The sequence below is a fragment of the Piliocolobus tephrosceles genome, chromosome 1 (genome assembly GCF_002776525.5).
Source record: "Piliocolobus tephrosceles isolate RC106 chromosome 1, ASM277652v3, whole genome shotgun sequence".
Classification (NCBI taxonomy): Eukaryota; Metazoa; Chordata; class Mammalia; order Primates; family Cercopithecidae; genus Piliocolobus; species Piliocolobus tephrosceles.
This window is the reverse complement of record NC_045434.1, coordinates 39,497,923-39,510,661: the sequence shown is the minus strand read 5'-3', so window position 1 is coordinate 39,510,661 and position 12,739 is coordinate 39,497,923. Positions and strand designations below refer to the sequence as shown.

The window sequence follows — 12,739 nt, the reverse complement described above, 5'->3', positions numbered from 1 at the left end:
AAAATATACCTATCAATAGACTCCAACCCTGAGATGACTCAGATGTTAACAGTAGTAGGCAAGGATTTTAAAGCAGCTATTAGAATTAAGCTTCATGACATAAAAGAAATCCGTATTTATATTACAAACATACACTTATAATGAATGAAAAGATAAGCCACCAGAGAAATAAAACATATATAAAAAAAGAACAAGCTGGAGAGTTTTAAAAGTGAAAATGGTAGTGTCTGAAATACATTGGATGGGCTTAGCAAAATGGAAGGCACAGAAAAAAACTATCACAGAATCTGAAGATAATCAATAAAAATTATTCAATTTGAAGAGTGGAAAAAATGATACGAAAGAAAAAAAGAGAGCCTCAGGGACCTCTGGGATATCAAAAGTCTTAAATATAAACCCCAAGAGGAAAGAAGAAAAAATACAACAAAAAATATCTTAAATAATAGCCAAGTCTCTCAAATTTGGTGAAATACATATATCTATGGATTCAAGAATCTCAGCAAACCCTGAACAAGTTAAGCATGCACACACACAAAAAAACTCATGCCCGGTCACAACGTAAGTCAAACTACTAAAAACCAAAAATAACAGGAAAAGATCTTAAAAACAGAGACCACCACATTACATATAGGAGAGAATGATTCGATTATAGCTGACTTCTTACAGAAAACAGGAAGTAGACAATGTCATGTTATCTTTAAAGCATATCTGGTCTCTGGCCAGGCACAGTGGCTCACGCTTGTAATCCCAGCATTTTGGGAGGCTGAAGCAGGCAGATAACCTGAGATTGGGAGTTGGAGACCAGCCTGACCAGGGCGGAGAAACCCCATCACTATTAAAAATACAAAATTAGCCGGGCATGGTGGCACATGCCTGTAATCCCAGATACTCCTGCCTGAGGCAGGAGAATTGCTTGAACTCAGAGGCAAAGGTGGCGGTGAGCCAAGAGCATGCCATTGTACTCCAGCCTGGGTAGCAAGAGCAAAACTCCATCTCAAAAAAAAAAAAAAAAAAGTATATTTGGTCTTCAATCCCATTTCCCTGGCATAGAACTCCTAAATCTTTATAATCTCCTAAGTGGAGACTTTTTGTATGCTAATGAGTTGACTGCCGGCAGGCAGGCCCTAGGTAGCTTCAGTGTGGGGGATGGTCACCGGAAAGACCAAGGAAAGATTAGAGGTCTAGAACTTTCAGTTCCACCTACCAACCTCTGGTGAGGGGAGAAGGGTTGAAGGTCAAGTCACCATTGGCAAACGATTTAATCAATACTGAATAATGAAGTTTCCATAAAAACCAAAGGACAGGGTTTGGAGGGCTTTCAAATAGCAGAACACATGGAGGTTCCTGAAGAATGGTGTTCGAGGCAGGGCATGGGAGCTCCCTGCCACCTCCCCCATATCTTGCCCTATGTATCTCTTCAACTGTATTTTGTAGTATCCTTTATAATAAACTGGTTTATAATTTATAAATGCAGGTTTTCCTGAGTTCCGTAAGCCACACTAGTAAATTAACTGACCCCAAAGAGGCAGTCATGAAAACCATAACTTGAAGCTAGTCAGTCAGACGTTCTAGAGGCCCAGACTTGCAGGTGGTGTCTGAAGGGGCTGGGGAGTCTTGTGGGACTGAGCCTTCACCCTGCGGGATCTGATGCTATCTCCAGGCAGTGTCAGAGTTGAACTCGTGGATACCCAACTAGTGTCTGCTGAAGAACTGATTACTGGCTTGGTGTGTGTGGAAAAAGCCTCCCACCCCCGCCCCACATTTAGTCACAGAAATCTTCTGCGTTGATTATTGGGGTATGAGAGAAGAAGAAAAACTTTTTTTTTCCCACTTACATACTGAAAGGGAGAAAAAAATCTGGCACCCCAGAATTCTATATCCAGTGAAAATATTCTTAAAGAAGGTAAAATAAAAGTATTTTCAGAAAAGAAAATAAAGAGAATTTGTCACCAGCAGATCTACAAGACTATACAGAAGAGCCTAAAAGATAAAGAATGAATAGAGACTTCAAGGACTTCAAACATGTAAAACTGTTTTCTCAACCAGAAGGCATTTTCAAGATCATCTTGCCCAATCCCTTCATTTTACAGAGGCAAACCAATGAAATTAAAGACTGTAAGATACTATAATTATCCAGCAGTTAATCTACCAAAAAGTAAGTCTATCGTTAGGCAAAGGAACGGAAGAAAATAAGATTTCTTTTATAACGAGTCAGAATACAAAAATTCAGTAACAGGACCCTGTTAAAACTGGCATAGACAGGCCGGGTGTGGTGGCTCACGCCTGTAATCCCAGCACTTTGGGAGGCTGAAGGGGGCGGATCACTTAAGGTCAGGAGTTCAAGACAAGCCTGGCCAGCATGGTGAAAATCTATCTCTACTAAAAATACAAAAATTAGCTGGGCGTGGGCGGGGGGTGGTGGTTCATGCCTATAATCCCAGCACTTTGGGAGGCCAAGGTAAGGAGTTTGAGACCAGCCTGGCCAAAATGGTAAAACCCCGACTACTAAAAATACAAAATGAGCTGGGCATGTTGGCAGATATCTGTTATCCCAGAAACTTAGGAGGCTGAGGCAGGAGAATCGCTTGAACCCGGGAGGCAGAGACTGCGGTGAGCCGAGATTCCACCACTGCACTCCAGCTTAGGGAACAAGAGTAAGACTTGTCTCAAAAAATATATAAATAAATAAATAATAATAATTAGCTGGGTGTGGTGACTCACACCTGTTAATCCCAGCTACTCTGGAGACTGAGGCAGAATAATTGCTTGAACACAGAAGGCGGAGGTTGCAGTGAGCCCAGATTGTGCCACTGCATTCCACCCTAGGTAACAAAGCGAGACTCCATCTTAAAAAAAAAAAAAAAGAGAAAGAAATAAAGCTTATTTCTTAAAAACTAGTAAAGCCCAGTGTAGCGGCACATACCCACAGTCCCAGCTACAGGGGAAGAGCTAAGGTGGGAGGATGGCTTGAGGTCAAGAGTCTGACGGAGCCTATGAATAGTCACTGCACTCCAGCCTCAAAAACAAAAAAGGCAGAAAAACAAAACAAAATCCCCAAAAAACAACCTACTAGACAAGAGGTATCTGTTGCATACTTACATAATTAAAATAATCATGATATAAAAAACACAAAAATATCTATTGCATAAAATACTATTTTGTTATATAAGGACATGTCAGCCAGGTGCAGTAGCTCATGCCTGTGATCCCAGCACTTTGGAAGACCGAAGCGGGTGGATGGATCACTTGAGGTCAGGAGTTCAAGACCAGCCTGGCCAACACGGTGAGACCCCATCTCTACTAAAAATACAAAAAATAAGTGGGCACCATGGAGCATGCCTGTAATCCCAGCTACTTGGAGGCTGAGGCAGGAGAGAATCGCTTGAACCCAGGAGGTGGAGGTTGCAGTGAGCCAAGATCACTCCAGCCTGGGCAACAGAGCAAGACTACCTCAAAAAACAAACAACTTGCCAGAAGTGATGGCATGCACCTGTAGTCCAGCTACTAAGAGGGGTAAGGATGAAGGATTGCTTGAGCCCAAGAGTTTGAGGCTGCAGTGAGCTATGGTTGTCACTGCATTCTAGCCTGGGTGACAGAGCAAGGACTCATTGCTTACCTGGGGTGGGGGGTAGAGGGAGTGTCAATGGGAGCAAACATGTCTAAAATAGTACTGATTTTTCTATTTAAAGTATTATCTGCCGGGCGCGGTGGCTCAAGCCTGTAATCCCAGCACTTTGGGAGGCTGAGATGGGCGGATCACAAGGTCAGGAGATCGAGACCATCCTGGCTAACACGGTGAAACCCCGTCTCTACTAAAAAATACAAAAAACTAGCCGGGCGAGGTGGCGGGCGCTTGTAGTCCCAGCTACTCGGGAGGCTGAGGCAGGAGAATGGCGTAAACCCGGGAGGCAGAGCTTGCAGTGAGCCGAGATCCAGCCACTGCACTCCAGCCTGGGCGACAGAGCGAGACTCCGTCTCAAAAAAAAAAAAAAGAAAAAAAGTATTATCACTGGAAATGAATGGAACATAACAGACTCTGAAATTTCTGGTGTATGAATACATGAAATAAATAAAACCGTAAGACACAAAGATCAATGGAATTTCTCAAGCCCCTAAGACAGGTACATAATAAGAATGCAATCCACATCTTCAGAAATTTTGTACAGTCCTGAGAGAAAACAAGATACCAAATTTCATTAAGAAACACGATATATATGAAAACAGTGAAAAATTATTATCCTGAGTCTCTTATGCATATTAAGTTTGTACAACTTTGCAACACACATCTCAACTGCTTGGCCATAGGCACTTACCCCAAAAGCTGGAACTTCTTCACTCTTTATTTCATTTATTCGAACCAAATAGTTAACAAAGTCTCTGGCAGCATTGCTTTGTGCATCTTTTTTATTGGTGGAATTTCCCATGCCAGTGTAATTATAGCCTTCCACCTGAACCTTAAAAAAAAAGAAACAAAAAACAAAACAGTTAACTTTAGGAAATACACTCGAAAGAAAAAGCTTGAATTGTGTTGTATAGTGATAACACAAAAACAATGCTAAGAGGTTCAGCTATTTTTGCTCATATAACAGAAGGTTCACACTACAATCTGATTCTGTAATATCCATGAACAAGCTCTTCATTTGTATTTAAGCACTTTGATTTGAAGCAATCAAGAATTGCTCTGCTTTCTAAAGGTGCTTGTAAAACTGCCAACAGTTGATCCAACTTTTCCCATCCCGACTACTGGTGCTGAGGAAGATACAGGCTCTAATTAGAATAATTTACCTGCCAGATTGCTTTAAAAGCAATGATGACTCGAAAATGATTAAGAATAGCAGTCAAGTCACAATAATAAACTGTCGTTTCCTAATGTGCAACACATTAACATCTCCAAACAGAAAACATTCTTTAACCCCAAAATGAACCTCATAAATCACATAAATGCAAACTGTATTCTTTAGTACCTCACACATGAATTTCTGCCTGTTTTTGTTCCCCACCGCTCTAATTTCATAGGACGGGGTCATCTTCCTTTTGCCACACCAGGCATACAGAAAATTTTTAACGTCACCCATGATTCAAGTGTCTTCTTCAGATCTAAGAAAACAAAAGTCAGTTAAAAACACAATTTATAATAGCAAAAACTGGGAGGAACCAATTATCTGGATTACTGAATCTAGGTTAAACAGGATATTCTATCATGTTGCTGTTAAGACTTCCCATAAATAAATTTTAATGACATAATTGAAACTTTTACATGTTGTAAGAAAATGGATACAAAATGGTATGATGTGAACTACATGAAAAGTACATATACATGATCAAGACTGGAAAGAAATACCCCCTAAAATGGTTATCTTTGGGGACTAAGAGTGATTTTTATCTTTTTTTACAAAGTATTTTATATAAGGCCCTACATTCTACAACCGGCACCTTATTATTTAACTCAGTTCATCCTCACAACAACGCCACACAGATACGATGGGTACTATCATTGTCTTTTCAGGAAGCTTCCCTCCTAAACTTCCTTCCTTTCTAAACTAGGACTTAGAAAGTTTAGTAACTTCCAAGCCACCCACAGTAGAGGCCTAAATTCAAATTCAAACAACTATATATTAAGAAACAGCTCTTATTTGCATATAAACTCAATGTTTTATTCTCATTCTGATTACACCCATTAGCATACTGTTTCCAAAGTTGTGGTCATGTATTAACAATATAATAAAGTTCAAATACATTAAGCACTCAGTACTGAAGACAGTGACCTATTATTAACTTAAATGTTCTATACCAAATCTCTCCTTTAGGCCTTATTATTTATTAAAATTTGAGGATACTAAAGTTTTCTTGAAATGCAAAAATCAGTCTTGGCACTCCCTCTCTGCCTCATTCTATAAAATACCAGAAGACATGGAGCCTATCAGTCTAAATGCTGAGTCTAAACTGTAAGGAAGATATCTGAGACTACATTTATAACCAGAGAAAATAAAATGTGCTATGAATTTATTTTGCTGTGAAACGAATCCTATTACCAGCATTAAACCGTCTGCTTCACGTTTCACGTTTGATGCATTTTGTTAGCACCTACATCTAATGCATCAAACTGTACCCTGGCATAAATTTGTTACGATTGACTGATCACAGTCTAACTCTGGTCATCCATCTGGTGAAGGGAATGTCCTATTAACAAAAAAGCCGTGAAAAGCTGAAGATGTTTATCTGGAAATTCCACCTCGTGAATAATTAAACATGCCCTCATGGTGAATGAGTAATATGAAGGACTATACTATCAAACTCATGTCTCCCTAGTCTCATACAACCCCATAATTTTCAATACCAACTACATGCTATGGATGCCCAAATATATATATTGAAGGTTTAGTCTTTTCTTTTTTTTAGACAGTCTCATTCAGTCTCAGGCTGGAGTGTAGTGGCGAGATCTCGGCTCACTGCAACCTCTGCCTCCAGGGTTCATGCGATTCTCCTGCCTCAGCCTCCCCAGTAGCTGGGATTACAGGCGCCCGCCACCACGACTAGCTAAATTTTTCTTTTTTTTTTGAGACGGACTCTCGCTCTGTCGCGGCCCAGGCTGGAGCGCAGTGGCCGAGTCTCAGCTCACTGCAAGCTCCGCCTCCCGGGTTTACGCCATTCTCCTGCCTCAGCCTCTCGAGTTGCTGGGACTACAGGCGCCCGCCAAGTTTTTTTTTTTTTTTTTTTTTAAGTAGAGACGGGGTTTCACCGTGTTAGCCAGAATGGTCTCGATCTCTTGACCTCGTGATCCGCCCGTCTAGGCCTCCCAAAGTGCCAGGATTACAGGCTTGATTGAGCCACCGCGCCTGGCCGACCAGCTAATTTTTTATATTTTTAGCATACACGGGGTTTCACCGTGTTAGCCGGGATTGTCTGGATCTCCTGACCTCTTGATCCGCCCGCCTCAGCCTCCCAAAGTGCTGGGATTACAGGCGTGAGCCACAGCCCCCGGCCCGTCGTTTCTCTTTAAAGTCCAAAATCAAGTTCATCCAACTGTGGCACTAACTCACCCATCTGCATGCTATCTTGGCATCTCAGTCAAAAACAGAATTTTAAATTTCCCCTCAAATCTGTTCCAACACCCTACCCTACATTTCGGTTTCCATAAACGGCACAACATCCACCAAGTTACTCCTGGCACAAGTTGAGAGTCGTCCACTCCCTAAAGATTCTCCAGTTATCCCTTGTAGAACCCTTACTGTGTGTCAAACAATATTCATAATAGATTATCTAAATGGAACTATTTTACTTAATCCTTAGTAATCTTGTATAGGTAAGACCACTATCCCTTTAGAGAAGGAAACTGAGACAGTATCTTGCCTCAGGAAGACAGAGCTACTAATTAGAAGAACAATAATTCGGGCAGGCGCTGTGGCTCACGCCTGGAATCCTAACACTTTGGGAGGCCAAGGCGGTAGGATCATGAGGTCAAGATATCGAGATCATCCTGGCCAACATGATGAAACCCCGTCTCTACTAAAAATACAAAAATTAGCTGGGCGTGGTGGCGCGCGCCTGTAGTCCCAGCTACTCGGGAGGCTGAGGCAGGAGAATCACTTGAACCCGGGAGACGGAGTTTGCAACGGGCCGCGATCGCGCCAATGCACTCCAGCCTGCCGACAGAGCGAGACTCCGTCAAAAAAAAAAAAAAAAAAAAAATCAAGAATTTCAGAAAACGTAGCCTGACTCCAGATCTACTACCTTCCACCACTGCGCATTTCTCCTTCAAAGTACGTCCCCTATCCATTTGTTTCTCCCCATCTCTCCTGCCACCACTACTGCACACCCGGCTAAATATTGTCCTATACAGTTTCTGTTTCCACTCTTGCCGCCCTAAAACCCATTCTCCTTTGAAGGCCTTCTCGCCACACTCCAGTCACATGGCCTGCTTTCAGCTCCCGCCCAGTCTCTGCCGTTAGGCGCTAACTAATCCCTTCCGCTTCTGCAGGCTCTGCTTTTCCCTCGCGTCGGCCGAGGTTATCAGCTCAAAGCCTTCCTCCTTCGAGACGCCTCACCTCGCTATACTAGCCAAAGGCGCTCTCCCTTTACATTCTTTAATTTCTTTTTGCTCTAGCCACAAGGCCTGCACGACGGCGCCAGTTATTTGTGGCTTGAATGAATGACTGAAAGGCCCTAGGTGAGTGGCGCCCCGGCGGCAACCACCACAGGCGATGCACCCTCTTCCCTCAGCCGCCGCGGTGCTCCGGCGTACGCAGGCCAGAGGAGGAAGCGGGCCTTGGCTGCTAGAGGCAGCAGCGGGAATCGCTGGGCGAAGGGGAGGGGGCCACAGGCGGCCTGGGCAGCGCAAGCGCACCTCGGCGAGGCGCGCACGCAACCCGCAATCCGGGGACCCGCGGGCGGCTAGTCCCTTCCCCCACTCCCAGCCGCCGCCGCCGCCCGCGCTTCGCAACAAAGCCGGCTGCGGAGCCACGGTCCACGCCGCCCGCCCGCGACCCCGCCGCCCCGCACGGTGGTCGGAAAGTCTCTCCCTTACCAGCCTTCGCTTCCTGGTGCCCAGCTCTTAGGACCGTGTGTGACTCTGGCCTTCCACGGAGACAACAGAGAAACGCACTGCAACTCGCATGGAGGAATCGGCGAAATGGCTCCGACCGCGGCGCGAGGGGGCGGGACTAGCGAGCGTACGCATGCGCAGAACGCGCGCCGGGGCGGGGGATGGTGAGGGCGCGCCAATGGAGGGGGCGGGGCTCAGCCACCTCGCGGCGCGGAAGGGTTTCGTTGCTAGGGAGATGCGCTGCGCCAGGCGGGAAGCGGGCCAGGCCTGCTACTCTAGATAATCCGCTACCCGCGATAATCCGCTACCCACTTTTGCGCGTGTTAGGGATTTGACGACCTGTAGCATTCTGATGCAGCAAAATGTTTCGCAGGGTCTGTCATAGGGATCTCTGGTGAGAGGAGGTTCCCTTTGAAGGCAGAACTGGAAACCTTGCTGCTAACTGGGTAGGATTGTTGAGATAATTACATGAAATGGCATATGAAGGGGGGGCTTAGTTCAATACCTGGCAGGTAGTAGGTGTTCAGTAGGCGTAGTTACTGTATTGATTCAGATAGTCCCAACGCCAACCACTCTTGAAAGAAAGAAACTGGCCGGGCGCGGTGCCTGTAATCCCAGCACTTTGGGAGGCCGAGGTGGGCGAATCACTTGAGGTCAGGAGTTCGAGACCAGCCTGGCCAACGTGGTGAAACCCCGTCTCTACTAAAAAAATACAAAAATTAGCCGGGCATGGGGGCGGGCGCCTGCAATCCCAGCTACTTGGGAGGCTGAGGCAGGAGAATCGCTTGAACCCCGGGGTAGGGGCTGGGGGGGCGGCGGAGGTTGCAGTGGACCGAGATCACACCATTGCCCTGGGCGAGAGAGCGAGACTCCGTCTCAAAAACAAACAAAAAACTATGAAAGAAATAAGCTTAGTGAAGGCGGGCATTCTGCCTGGCTAACTCTGGTCGCTCTCTGCTGTGCCTGGAACTTTGTAAGTGCTCAGCAAACTAGTTTAAGGTAGGAATAAAAGTTGCTTTTGTTTAAATTGGATAAACTTTTGTGTTCCAAGTCTTTGGAATAATTGTATCCTTAATTATTATACTAGTCATTGTTAAATTTTGAACTCCAGTGCTTCCCATGAAGGTAATGATACACAACATTTCCAGCTGGGATTGTTCCAGGGAATCCAGACTAATCAAGTATCTGGGCTCATTATATCTATGGATATAATTCTCCTCTTTCCTTATGTTTTTCTTAATCCTAGCTCACAGTGATCACTCCCTTTAAAACTGTCATTCTTAAAATCAGCACAACATAGTTTAGCATTTACTCATTATTTTCTTCATGTGATTGTTCTCTTTAATTAAGAATAAAATCATTGAAGGAAAGACCTTAATTTTTTTTTGTACCCTTCAGGGTGTTGAAAGCAGCAGGGGCCTAGAAGACATTAAACCGATACCACAGAAATACAAAGGATCATTAGAGACTGTTATGAACAAGTATATGCCAGCAAATTGGAAACCAAATGGAAATGGGTAAATTCCTGAACAGATACAACTTATCAAAATTGAACCAAGAAGAAATAGAAAACCTGAAAAGACCAACTATGAGTCATGAGATTGAATCAGTAATATAAAGTCGCCCATCAAATAAAAGCCCAGGCCCTGATTGCTTCACTGCTAAATTCTACCAAACAGTTAAAGAAGAACTAATACCAATTCTTCTCAAACTCATCCTATGAGGCCAGCATTACCCTGATACCAAAACTAGATATGGACACAAGAAAAAAAATCTATAGGCCAGTATCCCTGATGAAGATAGATGCAAGAACCCTCAACAAGGCCAGGTGCGGTGGTTCACGCCTGTAATCCCAGCACTTTGGGAGGCCAAGGCGTGGATCACCTGAGGTCAGGAAATTCAAGACCAGCCTGGCCAACATGGCGAAACCCCGTCTCTACTAAAAATACAAAAATTAGCCGGGCAAGGTGGTGGATGCCTGTAATCCCAGCTACTCGGGAGGCTGAGGCAGGAGAACTGCTTGAACCTGGAGGGGGTGGAGGTTGCAGCCAGCTCAGATCTTCCCACTGCACTCCAGCCTGGGTGACAGAGTGAGACTCCATCTCAAAATAAGTAAATAAATTAAGAGACTCAACTAGCATAAATGAATTGCAAGACTTTTATATTATATAATGAGCACAACAAAAGTATCAATATATTATATGGAAATACATTTTTCAAATGTATTTGTATAGCTTCCAAGGATTAAGAATTTTGTTATTGAGTTGGTTCTTAATTCAGGCTCTGCACCTGAGACCTAGAGTCCCCTGGGATTTGGGTCCGAGGACTGGCATTACCTTTGTAGGTGGCCCTTGGCAACTAGCACTGTCTAAAATCTTAACATTTGAAGATGAAGCCTTACAACATGTCCCAAAAGTATGGAAAGTGGGCCGATTTCAACACCACCATTACCTGTTCCCAGTAGCTGACCAACTAGGGAGATTTCAGAGGTTAATCAAGCAGGACAGAGCGGGGTAGGGAATTTTTTTTAAGCTTTATTATAAAACAGGTAACTTTGTCCCTATTAAGAATTTGGAACTGAGGCTATAGGTCACTCATGATCAAATAATGAAAGGTCTGCTTCAACTGGACTACATAACATTTCACATTTACCTTTTTGACTAGAAATAACAGATGAAAGTTCACTTAGTTTGGTGGGAAACAAGAGATACAAAGATATCTTCTCCTCCAGGATGAAACTCCTAAAGGTAAATGTTCTCTGAGTACCACTGTCGCTCAAATTTAAGACATTTGGAGTTCCTTTGAGCATAGTTCTGCTCTCATATTTCTGATCACTTAATCTAGACTCCTCCTCAACTTCTCTTCCTCTGTGTGCACTCCAATTGCAAGTCATGCCCAGGTTCTATTCTTAGCACTCTATATACCCTCTACCTGGAGAGTCTTATTCTTCCTATATTCCAACCACCATCCATATGCTGATATGGACTGAATATTTGTATCTCCCTCAAATTTATATGCTGAAGCCCTAATCCTCAATGTGATGGTATTTGGAGATGGGGCTTTTAGGATATAACTGGGTTTAGATGAGGTCATGACAGTAGAGCCTCCATGATGGGATTAGTGCCCTTACAAGAGGATGAGACCAGAACCTTCTCTCCTCTGATATAATTACCCACATAAACCTTCGCATCTTGAAGAGCTGGTTGATCTCTTAACGAAGGGGTCGCCAATTCCTGGGCTGCAGACCAGTACTGGTCCATGGCCTGTCAGGAACGGGGCCGTACAGAAGGAAGTGAGCGAAGGGCGAGCGAGCATTACCACCTGTCACATCAGCAGCAGCATTAGATTCTTATAGGAATGTGAACCTTATTGTGAACTGCAGATGCAAGGGATCTAGGTTGCGTGCTCCTTGTGAGAAAATGCCTAATGATCGGAGGTGGAATGGCTTCATCCTGACACCATCCCTCCCACGCCCCTGGTGCGTGGAAAAATTGTCTTCCATGAAACCTGTCCCTGGTGCCAAATAGGTTGGGGACCGCTGGTTTAAAGGACTGATGACGCTTTTAATGCAATGAGTGACACAGATGAAGTATATAATGTGAATTCCAGCAGAAATGGTAGTCTAGCTTTTGAGAATGAAGAACAGATCCTATCTGATTCTTTTTAAAATTATTTTCTTGTTATATAATTATGGTCATTCAACAGCTAATTTCTATTAGACTTCTTTTTTATTGCTTGTTGTACATATGTATAAGTGAATATTTGTCTTTTCTATAAGCAATCATAACATTGGAAATCATTTTTCTGTCTCCATTGTACCAGTTTTTCTTGAACCATTTGTTAATCTACAAGTTCTATGGCTATATAGAAATCTATTCACATTCACAGGATTTTGCAACATGCTTTGCTCCATTTTTACAGTTGTATTTGCTTTCTCCATATTTATTCTACAGGTATTAATTTATAGTTTGGCTTGCTTCTTAGTTATGTAGTCTGTTTTTTTTTTTTTTTTCCTTTTTGTGGCAAACGGGGTCTCGCTGTATTACCCAGGCAGGTCTCGAACTCCTGGGCTCAAGCTATCCTCCCGCCTCTGCCTCCCTGAGAGCTGGGATTACAGGCGTGAGCCACCGTGCCCGGCAGTTATGTAGTCTTGAAATGCCATATTCACATTTGCTTTTATGGTTCCCATATTAAGTT

The 12,739-nt window shown here is 43.7% G+C and overlaps 1 protein-coding gene across 2 annotated transcripts in view; it reads right to left on the bottom strand.

The window, feature by feature from the left end:
* Nucleotides 1-8,677, bottom strand: part of DHX9 (DExH-box helicase 9) — a 48,144-nt gene extending 39,467 nt beyond the window's left edge. Inside the window, exons 1-3 of one of the 2 annotated variants that reach the window (XM_023203486.1) lie at nucleotides 8,525-8,677; nucleotides 4,965-5,097; nucleotides 4,314-4,454 (exon numbers count right to left, since the gene is read on the bottom strand). In XM_023203486.1, coding sequence (XP_023059254.1) covers nucleotides 4,314-4,454; nucleotides 4,965-5,075 — 252 coding nt within the window. In that variant the 5' untranslated portion in view covers nucleotides 5,076-5,097; nucleotides 8,525-8,677. The remainder of the gene's footprint in view (nucleotides 1-4,313; nucleotides 4,455-4,964; nucleotides 5,098-8,524) is intronic. The other variant, XM_023203487.2, reaches the window with a different exon arrangement.
* Between the last annotated feature and the right edge of the window lie 4,062 nt (nucleotides 8,678-12,739).